Source organism: Schistocerca piceifrons, chromosome 3 (assembly GCF_021461385.2).
Source record: "Schistocerca piceifrons isolate TAMUIC-IGC-003096 chromosome 3, iqSchPice1.1, whole genome shotgun sequence".
NCBI lineage: Eukaryota > Metazoa > Arthropoda > Insecta > Orthoptera > Acrididae > Schistocerca > Schistocerca piceifrons.
The window spans coordinates 644164550-644186618 of record NC_060140.1 but is presented as its reverse complement, the minus strand read 5'-3'; the positions used below and the strand labels follow the sequence as shown (position 1 = coordinate 644186618).

The following is a 22069-nucleotide window of genomic DNA, read 5'->3' as shown; positions in this document are numbered from 1 at the left end:
CCACAGCTGCGTGTACATGCACGGACACACAGACGAGCAGCTGGTGAACAACCGGCCGCCCAGGTGAGTTTGGGCCTGACAACACCGTCACCTTACCGACCGTTCAGCGAACAGGGCTGCATATGGACTACGCAGCAGGCTCCTGGCTCATGCACTCAGGCTAACTGCATTTCACCGGTGACAGAGGCTGGAATTTGCAGGTGAGTACCGCAACTCAGGCTCCACTCAGTAGCGCCAGGTGGACTTTTCAGAGGAATCAAGTTTTATGCTTAGTCGGAATAATAGCTGTTGGCGTGTGTTGCATGAGATGTCTGAAAGCAAACACTCTGAACATTCGTCGGAAGGGTCCAGGCCAGAGGAGGGAGGCATCTGGTGTGAGGAACGTTTTCGTCGCATTTCCTTGGTTACCTAATCATTCTGGAAGGCACAATAGATCAACATAAGTGTGCATCTATCCTAGGTGAGCATACGCTGGCATTTGACTCACGGTCTCATTAATATGACTGGACAGTGTATTACATTCTTTGTTTGAGAGTCCAGTCACAGCAGCACTTGCTCTCGCTAGGTACACTGCTGCAGACTCTGCACACATCTCTCGTTACAATGGGTATTGCCTGCTTGACGATATTTACATACTGGAATGTCCAAACAAGGTATTTCTCCTACAAAGACACAACCTAGCTCTCTAAATGCCGCATTTTCTGGGCAGGGTACTGTGCTATTGGTTGTCGTAGACTAGAGGGATATTCTCGCTGTTTTCTTTATGTGATGGTCCCTGCAAATATGGCGGAAACTTTGCAGCATAATGCTTGAATCGAGTATATTCGAAGGTCAGACTGAAGCACCTTCTGATAACCAAAGGTGAGTGGCCGTTGTCTTCACTTTCGCACTGATGAAGTGGGGAATTAGCAAAGTACGTTACTTCAGTCACTAGGCCGAAGATTTCGAGTTCAACATTTTGTTTCCATAGCAACGGCCGGAAGTTTCGCAGAATCTGCGCCGGCATTTGTTATGTATAGCAATGCTACGGTATTTAATTATGCATCTACCCATCTGGAGTTGTAGACTTTCGCTGGCACTTCAGGTCTACTGATGGCCACAAACATTATGACCAGCTGTTTAATAGCAGGTTGGTCCACCGTAGGAATTTAGTGCAGCGGAGATTGTACGAGACATGGATTAGATTAGTCACTTCTAGGTTTCCAGGCACCCTGTTCCCGTCATTTACTGGTCTGTGATTTGTGGGCGCGGAGATGACGCCCGATGTCCTCCCAGTTGGGTTCAAAGCCCTTCCAGATATTGTGAATTTTGTCGCTATGACATCAACATGGGTTATGTTGGCCTCAAGCAACTGTTACACGATTCTGTCTTTGAGACACGGACAGTTATCATGCTGGACGATGTGATAGCCGTCGGTGAACATAACATACTTGTAACGATACAGGTGATCTGCAGTAATGTTCACGTAACCCACAACTGTTATGGTGACTTCGTTTACTACCACAGGTCCCACGAAAAGCAAAAGTGTCCCATAGTATACAACTATACCCACCGCATCTGGTGTTTCCAGCCGAGTGAGGCCGTCTGAATTGCTTTGCATTATTTCAATGAGCCGAAAAATAAAAAGTGATCATGAGCTGAACCATTCAATTCCCTTAATATTTAGATCAGACGCTTGACCTATGCTTCAGAATAAAATACAAACTCACCGCTCCCCAGCAACTATTACCATAAATACTCATTTTTCTGAGATCAGTGTAAGGAAAAATAAATAAAATGATTCATAATTGAATCTTTACTTAAACAAAGCCTTAAATAGGCAAGGTACAAGGCATTTTGACCCATAATTATCTTAATATACTTCCCTACCTGTTTTGTGGGCGTATATTATGAAGCATGTACACAGAAATCAGAGCTGCGTCAAACCTGAACGAATGAAAAATATTTTACGTTCCTAAAATTTTGAGGATGCGATCAATAACCGCACAGTGATACCGGCGCACGCAAAGACGCCGCCGTAAGAATGGCAGGAATTCCAATGCGGCAGTTATGAGTTCCGTGGGATTCCTACAAGTTTTCCATCGTAAGAACGAGGTGAAAGTATGCCAGGAGGAATTTCCCATTAAGAGGCAGCCAGCATCGAAAGCAGATAAACACGGGCAGATCAGCCTCTCACAAAAATTGGTTCATGGATATCAAATGTAAGGCTATTTACCCTTTTTCTTGTTTCTCAATAGCTTGATATGTCACTTCCGAATGCATGGTTATAAATTTTGGTGACAGATATGAAAATGCACCACTGTCTACTTTGAGCACTTGAATATCCTTCAACCGTAACATAATACATAATTATCGCCCTGACCTGTATATTACAGAGCGAGATGATAGAGCCGTTAGCCCAAGAGACTCCAATTCTGGAGTTGCTGAGGTCTAAGTTCCTTTGCGGGTATTCTTCTGTCAGTTTTCCGTGGTCTCTCCAGATAAATTGATACGAATTCCAGGTTACTTCCTCATAGAGGATTTCCTTCCCTATTCTCTGGGTTCGTGATGACCTGGTACACAACGAGACGAAGAGTTAAGCGCTAATCATGTATCCATGCAACCGTTATTGTTAACTAGGAACAAACGAACATGACTATGCATTCACAGAATAAAGTGTAAGACACAGAAATTGACAGGGAGCTAACAAACTGTAACATTCTAAATGAGCAGAGACATTTATTTGTGAATTCATTATTCTCAGTAAACGAAACAGAACAATACTGTCAGACAAATTCCAAAAATTTTATTGTCCATTAAGAATTCTAATAATGTCTACAATCCACTACTGCTGCGAAGCATGTTTTGCGCTATTTCTTTACATCTTCACAGACCTCTTCAGCAGACATACTGCTAATATTAATGAATAGCTTAGTGCTAATACCCATTTTTCTACATTAATATTTCAGATCATTACTCAGAAATGTATTAAAATATGTTACTCCGTAGTTCACATACCTACGGAAGAGATATTAACTGTTTTTCCTGTGATTCAATCATTAGGGATACATCTCCACACGTCAACATAAGAACGTAAGTGTTTCCACAGTGTTGTGGTACTGTGACAGAAACACTGGAGTTGAGTACTCCAGTACGGCTGCTATGCAGCCATCTGACCCAAGTAACTCTGTATTAGAGAGATATCGCCCGTAAAAGAACTCCCAGATCAGAAACAAAAATAATAAATAAATGTCGTGTGACGTGGGCCTCCGTCGGGTAGACCGTTCGCCGGGTGCAAGTCTCTCCCTTTTACGCCACTTCGGCGACTTGCGCGTCGATGGGAACGAAAGGATGATGATTTGGACAATACAACACTCAGTCGATGAGCGCAGGAAATCTTCCCAGCCTGGAATCGAACCCGGGCCCTTAGGACTGACATAAATGTTCAAATGTGTGTGAAATCTTATGGGACTTAACTGCCAAGGTGATCAGTCCCTAAGCTTACACACTACTTAACCTAAATTATCCTAAGGACAAACACACACACCCATGCCCGAGGGAGGACTCGAACCTCCGCCGGGACCAGCCGCACAGTCCATGACTACAGCGCCTGAGACCGCTCGGCTAATCCGGCGCGGCTAGGACTGACATTCTGTCGCACTAACCACTCAGCTACCGGGGACGGACAGAAAATGAAATGCTGTATATTGTAGTGTGAGTAAATTATTTGTGCCGAAATATACTTCGAACTCACAGCCTGAACCATCTGTCATTGAAAGACACAATTAAACGTGGAACAGGTATGCTCTTACTTCCCCCCAACTGTAGAACACGTTGTAAGTTGACTTGAGTCCGTACATTTAGCATGCGCTGCAAGGAATCTGGTGTCACAGCCGGTGCGGAAAATACCACGAGTGGCAATTGTCCTGGACGAGCACACGATCTTAAAGTGCACAAACAGTTGTGGTTGTGGAAGGAGCGATAAAATCATCCTGTCTAAGAAACAAGATTAGAGACGGTGACTGAAGCGAGGAAGAGATATGAAGTATACCGGAATAAGGAAAACACTCGTTGCGGAATAATGGTGCTCGACGGATAACACACAGGGTTGTCAGAAACAGTCTGAAAAGCCTGGAGGGTGTTGCTGTGTTGGTTGCCCTCACCAACAATTGTTAAGAAAAAAAAAACTCATTGATTTTAGCCGTTTACGAGATCATTGGCATTGAAGTCAGCCAATGAGTCCGCTGCGCGAACAATTTCTGACGGCCCACCAGATGTACTTAGTGTCAGTTGTTCTCATAGCGTAGATGATAGTGCATGAGACCGTTCACAGTCTGGCTCGGGTTCGATCCTTGCTACCGCGCCATGTACATTTTTTTTCTTCCTGTCTCGTTCGGCTTTAGTAAGTCAAACTAAGGACACTTTATCCGACACGGCCTCTAGCAGCCCGCTTGAATTTTTTCCGTGAAGCGGCCTGATTGGCTAACATCAATACTAGTTAATTATGAATTGGTGCAAGGTGTGAATTTGTTTTTGTCGACAATTGGTTCAAATGGCTCTGAGCACTATGGGACTTAACTTCGAAGGTCATCAATCCCCTAGAACTTGGAACTACTTAAAACTAACTAACCTAAGGACATCACACACATCCATGCCCGAGGCAGGATTCGAACCTGCGACCGTAGCGGTCGCGCGGTTCCAGACTGTAGCGCCTAGAACCGCTCGGCAACTCCGGCCGGCTGTTGACAAATATTTCTCAGCAAAACGTATCCTGCAATTCCCTTAAAAGGCTTTCAGACTTTCTCTGACACCTGTACACTGGGATGGAAAGAAGAGGTCCCACCTAAGTCCGAATCACAGCATTGGATGGAAGCGAATCGTAGACCATCGGAAACCCAGGAATAACGAAACTGGAATCACTTGAAATGTGGTGGCTTGGAAGAATGTCCAAAATCATGTGGTTAAAGAGAGAAAAAATGAAGTAATACTAAACAGAAAAATAGAGGAAAAATGTCTGTTGGAGCCGGTTTCCAGATGTGTAATATTTTAATGGTACAGCTCCTTCAGTATCTAGCAGTTGCTGGATATATACGTATGTTGGAATTTAAATGGTGGCAACACTGGTGTGGAGACACTTTTCAGTGGAATTTACTATTGTCGCTGATAGCACACGTTGTTGACATACCTACCTTAGCATCGAGCAAATGGACTTGTCCGTCTCACGTCACCGGCATGCGCGCTATCTAGGGAAACAGTCACCTCTAAGTCAGCGGTCTAACATAACGGTGTCGTTATGTTTTCGAAACAGGAACACGGCAGACCGTCAATGCACAGTATTCCTGTTCTATTTTGGAGCATCACCTGCGACCAGCTTTGCGAAAGAAGCGGCGACGCTTTCTCCCCAACCCAACCAACATTTTGCATGCCAATGCGCGGGCGCACACAGCGCAAGGTGTGGCTGCTCTGTTCGGTCGATGGAACTGGGAAATGCTGTACAATCCACGATACTCCCAGGACTTAAGTCCTTGTGACTTTTATTTGATTCCGAAGATGAAGGAACCACTTCAAGAGGTTTGACAGGCACTAGACCACTCCATTCACACCATTAACAGAACAGGCTCTGCTAACGGTATACTGCACCTTCCACATCGCTGGCAACGGGTTCTATACGACGCCGGTGACTACTTTGAAGGAAAGTAACAGGTGCAGGCATGTAACTCTTTTGCATCGGTTGTGAATAAGTAGTTGCCACTATGTAAGTTCCAACCCTCGTAGTTACTTGGAGATGAAGAGACAAGAAAGAAAATAGTGGAGGACAGAGTTAAATCAGACAAAAAACAAGAATGAACGCTGGAAAATTACATATATGGAGTACACTGTCCATACCAAAAGCATTAGTGCTAAGGACGTTCAGAGACTCTTCGAGGTTTTTGATAGATTTCTTGTCTAGATAACACATTTTTATGATATTGCGAGAAATCACGACTTCTACTACGTACAGGCATCGAAATAAATCAATAGTGAAGGTTGACGATTTGTACCAGACCGTGACTCGAATCTAGATGCTCAACTTGTCTAGAACGGATGCCTTAATCGTCTCTGCCATCCTGACACGCTTCCCACGCGATCCAAATGCTCAACCTGTCACGCGCATCTAGTGCTCTCTTCCATTAGCCTCACTAATTGTAGCCTTCCCTAAGTCCCACAGGTGTGTGTGTGTGTGTGTGTTGCGTGTGTTTGTGTGGTGTCTGTTATGTTGGACTTGTCAGGCAGAAGAGAAAACAATTGTCTGTACACTCTTTATTATTTCGTGCCAGGAAGCCTACTCCACTTTGGGGTTTAATTTTCGTCTACATAGATCTTGTTAAAGGAAATACTTTAACTTTTCTCTTAACGAATAGAGCCCTGAAACAGACACAGCTGTTCTGTATCGATACGGCATAATGATGCCACAATCTGCAGTCTTGAATTTCTTGGAGAGAAATATGGAAAAACTAGAGTAGCTACTTACTCCAAGTTATCAAAACAAGTTTCTAATGTTACTTATAATCCGTCTTGATTGCAATTCATATGAATAAAAAAAAATTGGAATCAAGACGGATTATAAGTAGCATTATAAAATCACTGATTGCTGTTATCCCATCAGACATTATGTCTGTTTTTGCAAAACAAGTTTCGTTTTGGTTTGTCAAGATTCCTGGTCGTAACAATTCGGCGATCAGATATAACTGTCATGTCAGACTTATGGGATGGATACTTGGTGCTTTATATAGATCTATCTGATCTCTGATCCCCGTCTATACAAAGTGGAAGAAAGAAAGAAAAGGTTGCTACAGGAATCAATGACGGCAAAAAAAATCTATCATTTCTTTCTCAAACGTACTGTATCGGCCTTCGCCTACAGTCTTGTAAGAAGGTCACAGAAAGTATGTTCCTCCACGGCCAGCGTGGTGTTTGGAATCCAGCTTCTTAGATACATGACACCATTCTCTTAACCACTGCGCCACAGTGCCGGTAAGCTATGTGATTTGAGACTTTTTACACCAGAACATCACCTCTGATGATCATTTCAGTGTTAGGAGAACGATCTTCAAATAGAGAGGACTGTCTACTACTTGGACCAATATTACCAGCCGTGTCCCATCATCATCCACCTTAAATATGGATGTACGAAGAACGTTAATTCACGCTCACCTGATATCACATCCATCTCTTATTTGCTTGGATAGCTCTGAATCGATTTGCCATTGGTTAGGTACAGGGGCAGCATTCCTAAGTAAAACACAGGTCATTTCGCCGCGACGTCTACTGCCGCCCTGCTAAAATAATTAATTATCATTGGGAGCAGATTAGAGTACTGAAGATCATTTACGATATAATTAACGATATTGTGGACATCACTAGATTTTCCACACAAATGTTTTGCTCTTTAAATAATAATACGTTATTTCTAAAGTTAAGGAATAGATCGCGACAAGTGGGGGACTAAACACCGTTTAGTCTGGTATTACCCACTGCAAGACGTTCCATTTCACAAAGTCTTCAGTCCGCTAACGTTTATTGTTGTAAATCGAACCAAGTCAGATAGATAAGTAGGCGAAAAACAATTCCATCCAGTCGAATAATACAGCTTTCTTTGCTGTACCGCCTCCAGTCGCTCTTTGCAAGGCTTCCTGTGGATACACTTTCATTTTTCTACCTATGGTGAATAACAGTACAGAAATCGTCAATTCTTTCCTATGGTGGGCAATATAGCAATAATTTTTAGATGTACTTTCTTTGAAGGCAAGTTCGTACACACGAAACATACGCTATGAGGCACTACAGTGACGTAGGCTACCGTCATTTCCACCTTACCATGCATCGACAAGCCACACATTTCAGTAAGTCGTAATAGATTTTGTGATAGCGATCACTGTGAAACCTCTTTGGATGCACTTCTTGATTACTTGAGTAGTGCAAAGAAATAATCTTCATTGAGAATAAGAGAATAGCTATACCCTCGATGCGTGGAGAAAAATAGAAGAAATCAGCTGCAAACAGCAGAGGCAAGAGTAAAATACTGACCACAGTAAAAGTTGCCAGATCGATTCAACATTTATGGAAGAATATTTTGGGAATGATGGTAAGTGGTAAAATTTACTGTTACAGCCAACGTGGAAACAGCATCTGTAGAGACCGGCGAATCAATGGCAATGCTTGTTTCAGAGTTATTGCTTTGAACAAACTCTGAAAGAATTCTCATTAGAAACATACAATAGTCCTAATCATCCCAAATTTCTGACGTTCTGTCTGGAACCGCGCCACCGCTACGGTCGCAGGTTCCAATCCTGCCTCGCGCGTGGATGTGTGTGGTGTCCTTAGGTTAGTTAGGTTTAAGTAGTTCTAAGTTCTAGGGGACTGATGACCTCAGTTGTTAAGTCCCATAGTGCTCAGAGCCATTTCTGACGTTCTAGTTCTAGAACCTTTAAAGGGGACGTCTTAGATAGGCGAGTCGTAATCAGAAGCATAGAAACGATGTTTGTGGATGTTTACGGACAGAAATGGAATTAAAACTTCTGGCTCAGTAAAACTGTCTGGAGAAACAGCAGTCGATCGTGGACTTCCCGCGGTCAGTGCTCCCACATAATGAGCTATGTCGTTTCCAGTCTGTCACATAGTTTTAATCGGTCAACAAGTTCAAAAACAGCACAATCTGTTACAGCGTTGTAGACTAGATCTAGAAATAATATTAATAATAAAATAATAATAACCCAATTAATTTTTTTATTTGTTTCATATCAAACAACTCGGAAAAGTATGGACGAAAGCAGTCCTATGCTCAGTATGAAATTCTCCTCCGGCAAATTCCATTTCTAGAAATGAAAAGTGACTGCATCAATTACTAACGTCATTGAATCCATTCATTACTTATTTCACTCAATTTTAACTCACCGCAATGCTATAAAAGTTCCCTGCAGTTACATATCCATAAAAAATAGAGCAAATAGAATTATGACGTACGCGAAACGTCCGAAGTATCAGATCTGGACGAAAGATCAGTTAGTGATATTCAGTCTAAGAAAATACTCCAGAATATATAAAATTGCTGATTAATAATCAGGGAATGCCACAAGGAGAACTATTTAGACATTACCACCCCCCGTTGATCAAGGAGTTACTATCTATATCTTTAATGAGGAAAGAAATGAAAGTCAGTATTTTAAGAAAGGCGAAACCACAGTTTTTACTTCCTCGACGGCAGGTGGCTTTACCGTGCGGTTAAATGATGATGGCATTCTCTTCCTTAAAATAATTTGAATGTAAAACAGCCTCCTATTAGGAAACGCGGTCGGGAAAGACCCGGGAGAATGTCGTCATCAGATAAAACAAAACTCGCATTTTGAGTCGGAGTGTGGAATGCTACACTCTGTAGTACAGAGGTAGGTAGGTTACAGAATTTAAAAGCGGAAATGGGTAGGTTGAAGCCGAATGTAAAGGGTGGCAGGAAGAACAGGGCTTCCGGTCAGTTGGATACAGAGCCATAAACGAAAATTATATAGTGACAATGCAGGAGTAGGCCTAATAATGAATAAAGAAATAGAAAAGCATAGGAGCTAGTATCAACAGCTTCGTGAACGCATTATCATAGCCAAGAAAGGCATTCAGCCAATGCCTATGACAGTAGCAGAATTTTGAGCTAAATATATCCACAAATAGTGAAGCTATTGAAATAATGTATGAAGCAATATCTTCGTTGACTCTTCTGTAAACGAACGCACTCGTTTTTTTTTCCGAATCAAACCGTGATGCAGAACGTCTTCCTTTTAGTGTCCCTAACTAGAGCAAGTAGAGCTACCTCCTTTGTTGGTGGACTAATGTTGCTGAGAGTTCTCTTAATGAATATCAGTCTCTCATCTGCCTTACTTGCGATTAGTTTTACGGGGCTACTCCATTTTAAATCCCTCCGTACGCATATGGACGAGACTGTTTCCTGTGATTATTCTGCAACCCTGTAACCATAGAATAATGGGTCTTTCTGCCTATTTATTCGCCATACATTACATTTCTGTGTGTTGAGGGAGAACTGCCAATCCTTGCAGTCGATCCCTTGTAGGCATTCCTGCATTTTGAAGTAGTTTTCTAGCCTCACGACTTCTCGGTATACAACAGTATCATCGGCGAAATGCCTCACCCAACTTCCGATGTTATCCTATAGACCATTACCGTATATTGAGAAAATTAATAGTCCTCTAACAGTCCCTTCGGATCGCCTGACGTTATATTCACGTCTGAATGTTTCTCTCCGGTGAAAATGGAAAACTGTGTTTTGTTTGCAGGAAGATCTTATTTTTCTCATTAGGTGATGGTGCGAAACTGTACAGAATGCCATCCCGAACGAACCCAACAGCATCCTGATTTCCTGGGTCTTGTGGGCGAACACAGAGAGCTCAGTTTCACGTGATCTCTGTGTCCCGAAGCCTTGTTGATTCGTACACGTCATAGTAAGCGAGCATGATACAGGTTACAAAATTCTACAACAGACTACAGTTTTGTGCGTCTGTTTGACGACCCTACATGACAATTGACAGGACCGCTTCGCTTCTCCAGCGACCTACTGTACAGAGGTGCTAAAGGAGGAGCATGTTATTTCGCGTAATGTATGTAAATTCGTTTTGGTATCCCATTAGGTACAGTGGGTTTTCCCCTGTTGAGAAATTTTAAATACTTTGCTATCGCATAGTTATTACCATATGTGTAACGTCGATACTTTAAAGGAGGGACCACAGTACGGCCTTCCACAGCAAACCGTTTCGAAGAAAGAATTCGGAATTTCCATTTTCTCTCACTTTCTTCCTCTCGTTCAATGTCATTATGGTCGTAAACTGCCTGGACAGATGTCGATACATGTACTTACTTAAATGAGACAAAAACTTCTTACGATTTTCTGTCAAGTCAGTAGACAGAATTTTACTTCCGAATTCACAGAATGCTTCATGAATGGCTCTGCTTACACCAATTTTGGTATCATTAGTTATTGCTCTTCTGTGACGTTTAGCTACGTTTCAGTACGCAGTAAGGCCCTCTTTTATTTTGTAAGAGCTTTCCAACAAGGCTGTAGAACCACGACGAATCTTACTCATCCGTAACAACTTCGCTCTGCACTTAGCTGCCTAAGGCGTTTTGTAAATTACTTTTAAACTTTATCGACTGGTGCTCGATATTTTCGATCCTGGAGATAGTTTCTCATGTTAACAGCTGCAGTTATCTATAATACGCTTTTATTCTCGCAATTGCTAAGCAGATATAGCTTCCTACCTCTTTTACATTCCTATTCACGGCCGTACTCAGGTATGGCTGTAATGGCCTTAAGATCACAGATTCCCTCATCTACGTTTACTGAATCGAAAAGTCTCAACTTGTCGGTGACTAGACCTAATATACTGCCTTGAAGAATCGGTTCGCCGATTTGCTTACCATAGTAATTCCTAGATAAGGCTTTTGTAGCAATTTTCACGATACCATGCCCCACTTCCGCATTAATGATTGGAGTTTCCCATATCTACAGCTGGTACGTTTAGATCTCCACCTAATATTGTGTTATAACAGTCATTGCCAGGAAATTAATGCTAGTAGGCTTCAGTGATTGCCCACTGTGCTTGAACCGAAGTGCTTGCACTGGTGTTCTTTATCGAAGTATCCACTTCGCTAGTGAATTTCAAGCACATTTCGTCATAACTAATTTCTCCGGTATCCCACTTGCTTACACGCTGATTCTTTCGAACGATTCTCTTAAACTTCATTCTATCGTCATCATTACTAAATTACGATGTAGATAACTCCTTAAATCTAAAGCGGATCATGGAGAAGAGATGGGAAAGGAATCCAAGCAGTCGTTTGGTTTTCAATGATTTTGAGGGAACATTGGACACAGTGTCCTTAAGGCTATTGTTCGGTTTGCTGTGGTCAGGGGAACTGCCGAAACTTTATTTAAGGAGTATCATAAACCTCTACAAGTCAGCATAATATAACTAGGCAAAGAAATTTCTAGAGAGTCCTTCAGAATAACTAAAGGACTGAATCAAGTATGCTGTCTGTCTCTCACATTTTTTAAGATGTATCTGCAGAAGGCTCTGGATCTGTGGTGTAAAAAGTACATGGGCACAGTGACTGAAGAAAGGAACCAGTGTATGTAAATATTTTTCTTTGCTGATGACCAGGTCGCTACAGCAAACGATGTAGGAGGTAATTTTTTACATGCTTAGAAAGTTATTGGAGGAGTATAAAAAGTGGGTATGAAAATTAATTTTGGGAAGACGAAATATCTATGTTGTGGAGCAGAGGGAAGTAACCTGGACAATGGCAGACATCTTATTCAAGTGTGTGAAGAGATTAAGTACCTGAATAGTGTCTTATAAAGTGAAGGAAGAAGACAGAGATATCCAACAGAGGGTCAGGCAAGGAAGGGCTGCTATCTAAAAATTAAACTCCGTTGTTTGATCCACAAAAACGAGTTTATGGGTTAAAATTCGTTTATACAAGTCCATCGTTGTGCCAATAGCGACCTATGGGACTTAGTGCTGGGAACTAACAGAAAGAAATAAAAAGATACTTGGATTTTAGAAATGGACCACTTGAGAAGAACCTGTGGAATTTCCCTACTTAACCACGTAAGAAATGAGGAAATAAGATAAAGGACACAGCTGTAGGGGCTCCGTTACAGGGAATGAAAGTTTATATATGTATCTGGTTGTGACCTACAATCCAATATCTGATTCTTTACTACCCGTTTTCATTCTTTGAAGTTGCATTTATGCATTTCGTAAAGTGACTGTGTACTCCAAAAGTGTAGCGCTGCAGATGTGTTCGCTGCGTGCTTGGCGTCGAGCAGGACGCAACTCACCACCAATAGAGGAAGAAGGAGAGGAACGGCACTGATGTGGCGAGCGCCAGCTGGCGCCAGTCGCGCACCAGGTACACCACGGCAGACAGCAGCACCAGCCCGAACGAGTACGCGATGTTGCTCATTATCGTCATCGTCGTGCGCTTCTCCGGGCCCACCAACTCGATCGCTGAAACATTGACAAGCAAATAGATGAGAAATGGATCTGTGTTGTCCACTACGATTTGATTCTGGAAAGGCTAGCTGGTCAACAGGAATTACATTTCCGGTGATAAGCCAAAAGGAATTAACATCAGAACACGGTGGCTATGCGTGAACGAGATGAGGAGTTAGTAACTGAGTCTTCTTCCTCTTAGGGTGACGATGACATGCATTTAATGAAGTTGCAAGGCTGCTGAACTTGTCGATATCAGACCTCTTGAGTCACGATGCCAGACGAGATGGTATAACCGGGACAGTGAAGGAAATGACTCATCGTCTTCATAGCAGCAGACACACAGAACACATCTTGGTTATCGCAAAGAGTATTTTAAAATGGCTGTTTTACTTCGGCCAATTCCTACATGAAGACTATTAACTGGCCTCAGTGTCGGCTATGACATGCTATCTCCGGGGTAGCTCCTCTTTCATTGTTACGCAATCGTTTTTAGCTCTGTACTGTCAGTGCTGAAGACTGTCTTTTGCCTTTGACTTCTCTAAGGAGGCGGTATTTGAGATAATGCTTTTCATTAGTTACCTGTTACAAAGGTCAAGTGTAGACCTGCTGTTGAGATTCTGTGGAGCAAACAACGAGTCAGTTTACGGGATATATAAATTGTATGTAGAATAAGGTATTCTTGGACCCTGGCTCGAAATCCGCCACGGCTTTGATTTTGATTAATAATCAACATTGTCGGCCGAAGACTTCCGGCATAAGAAGTCACCCTAATTCTGCCGATGAACTTATCAAAGTAGGACTGAGGAGCGGACAGTTCAGACCACGCTCTTGTCCTTAGGGTAAGAGGCTGTCCCTAAAGGCGGAAGAATCAGCAATGATCAATGGCCTGAGGATGCAGAAGACAATGGAAACCACTGGACTGAAGATACATGACCAGTATCCACTGGACATGTGGCCTGTAATCAAAAGAAAAGTCATAAATATCTTTCCATTGGCAAAAAATTCCTGAATAGCCCCCATTCGGATCTCCGAGAGGGGACTACCAAGGGGCTGGCGGGTGACCACGAGAAAAAGATTGAATAACCAACGAAAGGATAACGTTCAACGAGACGAGGTGTGGAATGTCTGAAGCTTGAACGTGGTAGAGCAGCTAGAAAAATCTGATAAGGGAAATACAAAGGCTCTAATTAGATATAGTAGGGGTCGGTGAAGAAGGAAGGAAGACAAGGATTTCTGGTCAAATGAGTACAGAGTAATATCATCAGCAAAATATGGTGTAACAGGAATAGGATTATTTATGAATAGGAATGTAGGGCAGAGAGTGTGTTACTGTGAACAGTTCAGTGATAGGGCTGTTCTTACCAGAATCAACAGCAAACCAACACCATAAACGATAGTTGAGGTATACATGAACACATAGCAAGCTGGAGATGAAGAGACGGTAAAAGTATATGAGAATATGGAAAGTATATTACAGTATATAAAGGCAGACGACAATACAATAGTCATGGGGGACTGGAATGCTGTTGTAGGGGAGAGAGTCGGAACAGAGGTTACAGGAGAGTGAAGGCTTTTGAGAAGAAATGAGAAAGGAGATAAGTGAATTGAGTTCTGAAATAAATTTCAGCTAGTAAAAGGGAATACTCTGTTCAAGAATCACAAGAGGAGGAGGTATATCTGGAAAAGACCGGGTGACAAGGAAAGATTTCAGTTAGATATCGGCCGGCCGGTGTGGCCGTGCGGTTCTAGGCGCTTCAGTCTGGAACCGAGTGACCGCTACGGTCGCAGGTTCGAGTCCTGGCTCGGGCATGGATGTGTGTGATGTCCTTAGGTTAGTTAAGTTTAAGTAGTTTTAAGTTCTAGGGGACTGATGACCACGGATGTTAAGTCCCATAGTGCTCAGAGCCAGTTAGATATAAGATACCGGATTGTAAGACGTACCCAGGAGCAGATGTAGACTCAGACTCCAATGTAATAGTGATGAATAGTAGGCTGAAGCATAAGATATTAGTCAGGAACAATCAGTACGCAAAATAGGTCGAACATGAAAGTACTGAGGAATGACGAGATACGCTTGAAGTTGTCTAAGACTGTAGATACAGCTATAAGTAATCAGTCAGGAGCAGTACAGTTGAAGACGAATGGACATGTCTAAAAAGGGCCATCACAGAAGTCTGAAAGATAAACATACGTACAGAAAAGGTAGCTGTGAAGAAACCATGGGTAACACAAGAAATACTTCAGTTGATCGATGACAGAAGGAAGTGCAAAACTGTTCTCGGAAATTTTGGAATACTGAAATAAAAGTCACAGAGGAATGAAACAAATAGGGAGTGGAGGGAAGCTAAGACGAAATGGCTGCATTTGAAATGTGAAGCATATACGAAATTCAAAACAATTTTCGGTGAAATTAAGAGCAAGGCTGGTAGCATTAACCTCTTCCACTGTTAACTGCAGAGGAGAGAGCGGTTAGATAGAAAGAGTACATTGAAGGCGTCTGTAAGGGGCAAGATTTTTCTGATGTGATAGAAGAAGAAACAGAAGTCGATGTAGAAAAGGTAGAGGATCCTGTATTAGAATCAGAACTTAAGACAGGTTTGGAGGACTTCAAATAACGCAGAAAGGATACATAACATACCATCAGAATTTCTAAAATCGTTGGAGGAAATGGCAATAAAACGACTGTTCACGTTGGTGTGTACAACGTATGAGTCTGGCGACATACCACCTGACTTTTGGAAAAATATCATCTACACAGTTCCGAAGACTGCTAGACCTGACAAGTGCGAGAATTATCGCACAATCAGCTTAATGGCTCATGCATCCAAGTTGTTGACACGAATAATACACAGAAAAATGTAAAAGAAATGAAGATTATGTTAGATGATGGTCAGTTTGACTTTAGGAAAGGTAAAGGCAGCAGAGAGGCCAATCTAACTTTGCGGTTGATGATGGAAGCAACATTACAGAAAAATCAAAACACGTTCATACGATTTGTATGCCAATGCTAAGCTAAGTAACTGTATATGGCTATTTGGCTGCAATTTTATTAAATAAAACAATTTGTATGCCTGGAAAAAGCGTTCGACAATGTAAAGTGGTGCAAGATGTATGAAATTCTGAGAAAAATAGGGGTAAGCTAAAGGAAGAGACGGGTAATATACAATATGTGCAAGAGCCAAGAGGGAATAATAAAAGTGGAAGACCAGGAACAAAGTGTTCAGATTAAAAAGGGTGTAAGACAGTGATGTAGTCTTTCGCCCCTATTGTTCAACCTCTACGGCAAAGAACCAATGATGGAAATGAAAGAAAGGTTCAGGAGTGGAATTAAAATTCAAGATGAAGGGATATCAATGATACCAACTGCTCACGACATTGCTATTGAGTGACCGAGGAGAAGAATAACATGGTCTGCTGAATGAAATGAACAGTCTAACGAGTGGAAAACAAACGTCGCATTGACGGTCACGAAGTGGATAGAGTTAAGTAATTCTGCTACCTAGGCAGCAAAGTAAGCAATGACAGACGGAGCAAGGAGGAAAGCAAAACCTGTCTAGCATTAGCAAAAAGGGCATTCCTGGCCAAGAGAAGGCTGCTAGTATCAAACATAGGCCTTAATTTGAGGAATAAATTTCTGAGAATGTACGTTTGGAGCACATTATGGATGGTAGTGAAGCATGGACTGTGGGAAAACCAGTACCAAAGAGAATCGAAGCATTTGAGATGTGGTGCTACAGAAGGATGTTGAAATCTGGTGGGCTGATAAGGTAAGGAAGGAAGAGGTTTTGTGCAGAATCGGGGAGGGAAGGAACGTATGGAAAACACTGACAAGGTTAAGTGGCAGGTTGATTACACATCTGTTAAGACATCATGAAACGACTTCTATGGTACTAGAAGGAGATGTGGAGGGTAAAAACTTAGAGGAAGACAGATTAGAATACATTCAGCAAATAATTACGGAAGTAATGTGCAAGTGTTAGTCTGAGTTGAAGAATTTGGCACATGAGAGGAATTCATGGCGGGCAGCAGCAAACCTGTTAGTATACTGAGGAAAAAAAAAGAGAAATATGTTTGAGTGATGGATACTTCCAGGGCACTAAATGGCGCAGTGGACAATCTTTAGTATAAGCGTACGTATTTTTCGTTGTCACTATTTTTCTTACAAGTAAAACATAATGAAGTAAATGTATTTCTATACATATAACGACTACTATGTGTGTATGCATGTGTGTGTGTGTGTGTGTGTGTGTGTGTGTGTGTGTGTATTGGTTTCAAAGCATTTCTTATGTATCGCGTGGTGAGAAAGAACATTACCATATAAAACTCATGCATGCCACAAAATTTCTTGTGAATATGCTTAGTCTGGACAGTTTAGAGTCATAGTCATATCTGATGATGTGTAATGGAATAAAACTGAATTGTACAGCGATTTAATGTTCAAAATTTGTGGAATTAAAAACAGTATTTGATCTCGAATTTTTCCGTGACAGTATCATATTTTCGATCTGTGAGCTTATTATGAGCTGCGTCAGTCTTCATACTAATAATCAAAACATAAGAACTCATAGCCAAAGTAGGGACTGCCAAAAGAAGTAAAACACGACAACTGTCTAATTAACGCAAATGACAGTATAGGCTCACCGTCAACATACCGTAACGCTGGTTGCGTTTACACTGTAATGTTGACGGTGACACCACGCTATAAGATATCTGTGTTTTGTTTATTAGTTTCGGAAGAGAGATTTGATGATCATCTCATACTTCGATTTTGGTCATAAAATAAAGCAAAATTTTAACGATGAAAGACTGTTTTCAGTTCAACAAAATATAACCATATTCATTGTTAATTAATTCTGGTTACTTAGTATCGTGGGTCTCTCACATCGTCACCAATACTAAATCTGCGGTCGCGTATTATAACCACAAAAACTATGAACTGTGTCTATACAGTTCAAGCTTTGTAAAATTTTTGAAAGAATTTACTTTCGTCATTCATACGACGTATTGTAATTTAGAAACCAAAGAGGGCCAGTCTGTGGCATAAGAAAGTGTAATTTATCTATATACAGTTTACATTGAAATTAAAAACGTATTTTGCAGTCAAATTTCCGAAAATTTTAATTTTTTATATCCCCTTTTAGTTAGAGACAATACCGAATATTACCATGGATTATCGAAATTTTGCGCTATGAGAAGTGAGTCACATTTACAAGGTACTGTATTAACAGACATTGTGTTACTTAACGCAGCAACTCCATCTTATAAAATTCTTTATCTTTTTACGTACACGAATCTTTACGGCAACTGTGAATGACAGTGGAGAGGGCTAAACACGATTCTCGATGTTGTTAATGTCCAACCATAAACCTAGCACAACAACTGTTGCATGTCCATCGTATAGTATCTACACCAGCCTCGAAATTTGGTCCATGATTTCATTCAGCGTGTAGATTTTCAGTAGTGTTCATGCAGGGGTACTTGATACAGCAATCAACATGTGTTTTTGCTCGTGTACGATTTTACGTTCTATATCCAGCACTTTCGTCCGATACATGCGAATCTTCAACTCTTCTGAGACAGGTCAGGTATTGTTGTGATCACTGTTGACATAGTGGCATTACTGGATTTTCAATATCTAGACATAGCTGATTTAGGGTTCATGACACACTCTGATGCAAGAGACATATTTCGTTCTGATGCAAGGCACATCGCCCCCCAATGATAGGAGTCACATATCAGAATAATCAGATTTTCCAACAACCACTCCTGCTTCGATGATAATCATCTTGACAGACATCGTCGATTTCGAAGGATTACGATGGGTAAATAATGACTGTCGTTACACCATTGGTATGAAGTGATGATGTTTGGGATTCTTGTCACGGTTAGTAAATCGGAACAGCGGGATGCGAGATTACAACTGTGAAATACGTTACCGCAGCGAATGATCTATGATATCGAAAAACCAACATTCCTTGCTTGCTGCAGGTGTTAGGCAGTGCGAGTTAGACCCTTACTAAATATGCAAGGTTGATGTTCCACGCTAGTTGCCAACGGGCTCTCCTCGCCTTGAGCCACATACACGTGAAGTGCTCCAGCCTGACAAGTTACGGGAGATGGAAGTACCACAGCAGATGAATACCTCAGCCAGTAAGCACCGCAGTCGTCTACAATGTTTCGACGCAAATCTGCAAGTAAGGCAACAGAGGGTTAGCGACCCACTAAACTGGTCGCTGGTCATTCATGCCAGTCAGAAACAAGTCGTCTCTTTATTGCTGAACTGGAGTTCGGTCTCCTGCTTATTGGACTAGTAAACATAATGCCTGTGTATAACTTTACGCTCGTTCAAAGAAGTGATTTTGACATTCTTTAACACTGTTGTCCTGATCATATTGTATCTGTCTGTGTAAATAGTGGAGCGTTAATATGAAAGATGAAACAGAACTACACTGACGAACTTTAAGTGATGATAGTATTGACCGAAACAATGTCCAGTAAACGTGAGTAGTAAGACTCATACCTTAAGATGTAGAAACACTTGTTCGATTAAAGAGACATATTTCGCAATAGCGAAGATGAACAGGTACTCATAGCTATTTCGGTATGGCTTTTAGATCCCATTTTGACTCGACTTTCTTCTTGTCAGGATCCGCACTACCAACTCAGAAAATTTGTCCGAGGAGTTCTCGTTCACCGTGTAGTTCTGGCGAGAAAGCTAGAGAAATTTGTACCAGAATGCGCTATTATATTAAAAGCCCAAAAGGCATGCTGACGTGGCTGTTGATTCTTGGGCCTACAGGACATCGTAATGGATTACTCGACTGGTACAAGTGAACACATACTTTTTTGTGATACATTGGCAATAGCCAATAGTTAGCCCAAATATTTTAGCACTCTGGCTGGAAAACACAAACGGTAGCATAGTTTTTCAACTTTTCAGCATCACTATTTCCTTGCCCGAAGTAGCAAAGAACGATCCGCTGCCCGAGCTGATAATGAAACGTTATTCATTAGTAAAATTGTATCTATATGGGATCTCATCATACTTTAAATATTACTTAAAATTCATTTATAACAACTACTGTATTAGTCTTTTGGACACAGTTGCATTAAATTCGTATTCGATTTGTGGAGCTGAAATCATCTATTTTCATTGCCTACACTTGAATGTTTACCTATCATCTTGCAACCTCCTTGCTTCTCGGAAACGTGTGGGGACATTAGTTAAAAACTGCTCGATCAAGACAGTCAGCCATGAACAAATATCTTAGTTTCCACAGAGACAATACACTCCAATAAAAGTGAACAAGTGAACTATCTGAATATAGTTCAGTTTGCTGTTTACATTTGTATCCAGCAGAAAAAAAACGCTTACTAGAGCTGAATTACTATTCTCGCCTACGAGAATATGAGTTTTAATACACTCCATACGGGATACTACACCTGATCTTTATACTCTATGACGGTCGGTGCATGTCTCTTCGACTTCATGAGTATACTGCAGTTATTGAAAATTTTATACTAGGCCTTCTGTGTTGTCAGCACGACAATTACAGACTTACTGGCTTTCTCATCATCATCAAAGAGCATGCATATTGGTTGTGACCTTCTTTCACTTAATTAGACTTCACTACCCGATATTGCTTTCTTCCAGGACTCCTTGCCTCTAATGTTTACGCCTGAATGAGAAGAAAACATGATATTGCCATCGTGAAAAAAATCTGATAGGTGAAAGCCTTGGGAATCATCCCAAAGATATTTGTTACCTAAGGATGACCATTAATGTCCTAATGTCACGACAATAAACTACAAATCGTTACTTAACTATATTCCAGGTGGAAGTGTAAAAATGGCAAAGGTTTCCGCGGTTGGCGCCAGCACCAGAGGTGATGTTAAACTAAAGCCAAGGAAGGCTACTTCGCAATATGTAGACTGTAATGCTAACAAGGAGTAAAATCTGATATTGCTTGTAGCATGATCCAAGAGCCGATCCAGCAGACTGACCTCTAGGAGAAGGAAGCAAAACGTCATTCTGTTGACCAAGTGCAGTGAAGTAACAACACGTGAGTCGTATCAGTGTAGCTCACACACGCTGCAGAAATAACCAGGCTGAAAACCTGATGATAGGAGTGGTGACATAGTGGTGCAGAACGCTGACGGGCTCAGAAAATTGGGACCACATTCGGTCATTTTGACACATGAAAAGGTCATCAGCATAGACCAGCTGGTACAAACATCGTTATCTCCAAAGCCCACGTCTCAGTGTGCAAACTAACTAAAGCCGATGTGGCACCTGCAGTGCTCCATCTTCAGACAACCTAGATGATTAGATCTACGATGCTACAGCTGCCTCAGCCTGAAGTACTTGGGGGCTGCTGATGACTCCTCTTCTCCTTCACTGACGAGAAGACTTGGGCACCTAGAATCACCTGGCCCCCTGGAACCTGGAAGAGGTGCCAAACTATCATCATCCCGGAACAGCGCAGTAGCGGCCACCACACCCCACTTCGGCCCCTCCCCTCGTCCCACCCCACACCGACCCAACCAGCCGTCTCCGATATCAGTGAGAGAACCCTGGTAACCTGCTAGCGATGCTGCTGAATGCTGAACAGCAGCGCTCGTGGGTAAGCCACGCCATGCCAGAGGCTACTACTCTGGCTATCTGTATTTCTGAGTGAATGTTTATAGTATGTTGAACACCTGTCATTGTTGCGATCGTAAAAAGATAAGCCCATGCAGCGGTATAGAAACCGAGCATATCTAGAATTAAAATGTATATCGTAACTGATTTTACAAGGACCCATTACCTAGAGCCTATAAACAATGTAACACACTGATGGGTCTGAGCACTATGGGACTTAACATCTTAGATCATCAGTCCCCTAGAACTTAGAACTACTTAAACCTAACTAACCTAAGGACATCACACACATCCATGCCCGAGGCAGGATTCGAACCTGCGACCGTAGCAGTCCCGCGGTTCCGGACTGCAGCGCCTAGAACCGCACGACCACCGCGGTCGGCAATGTAACACACTGAAGGAGTCCCTA

General features: G+C 41.9%; 1 protein-coding gene across 1 annotated transcript in view; it reads right to left on the bottom strand.

Moving 5' to 3' along the window:
- Window positions 1-22069, bottom strand: part of LOC124788919 (beta-alanine transporter-like) — a 462896-nt gene that overhangs the window by 171052 nt on the left and 269775 nt on the right. The window contains exon 4 of the mRNA XM_047256201.1: window positions 12863-13031. Within this exon, the coding sequence (XP_047112157.1) occupies window positions 12863-13031 (169 nt within the window). The remainder of the gene's footprint in view (window positions 1-12862; window positions 13032-22069) is intronic.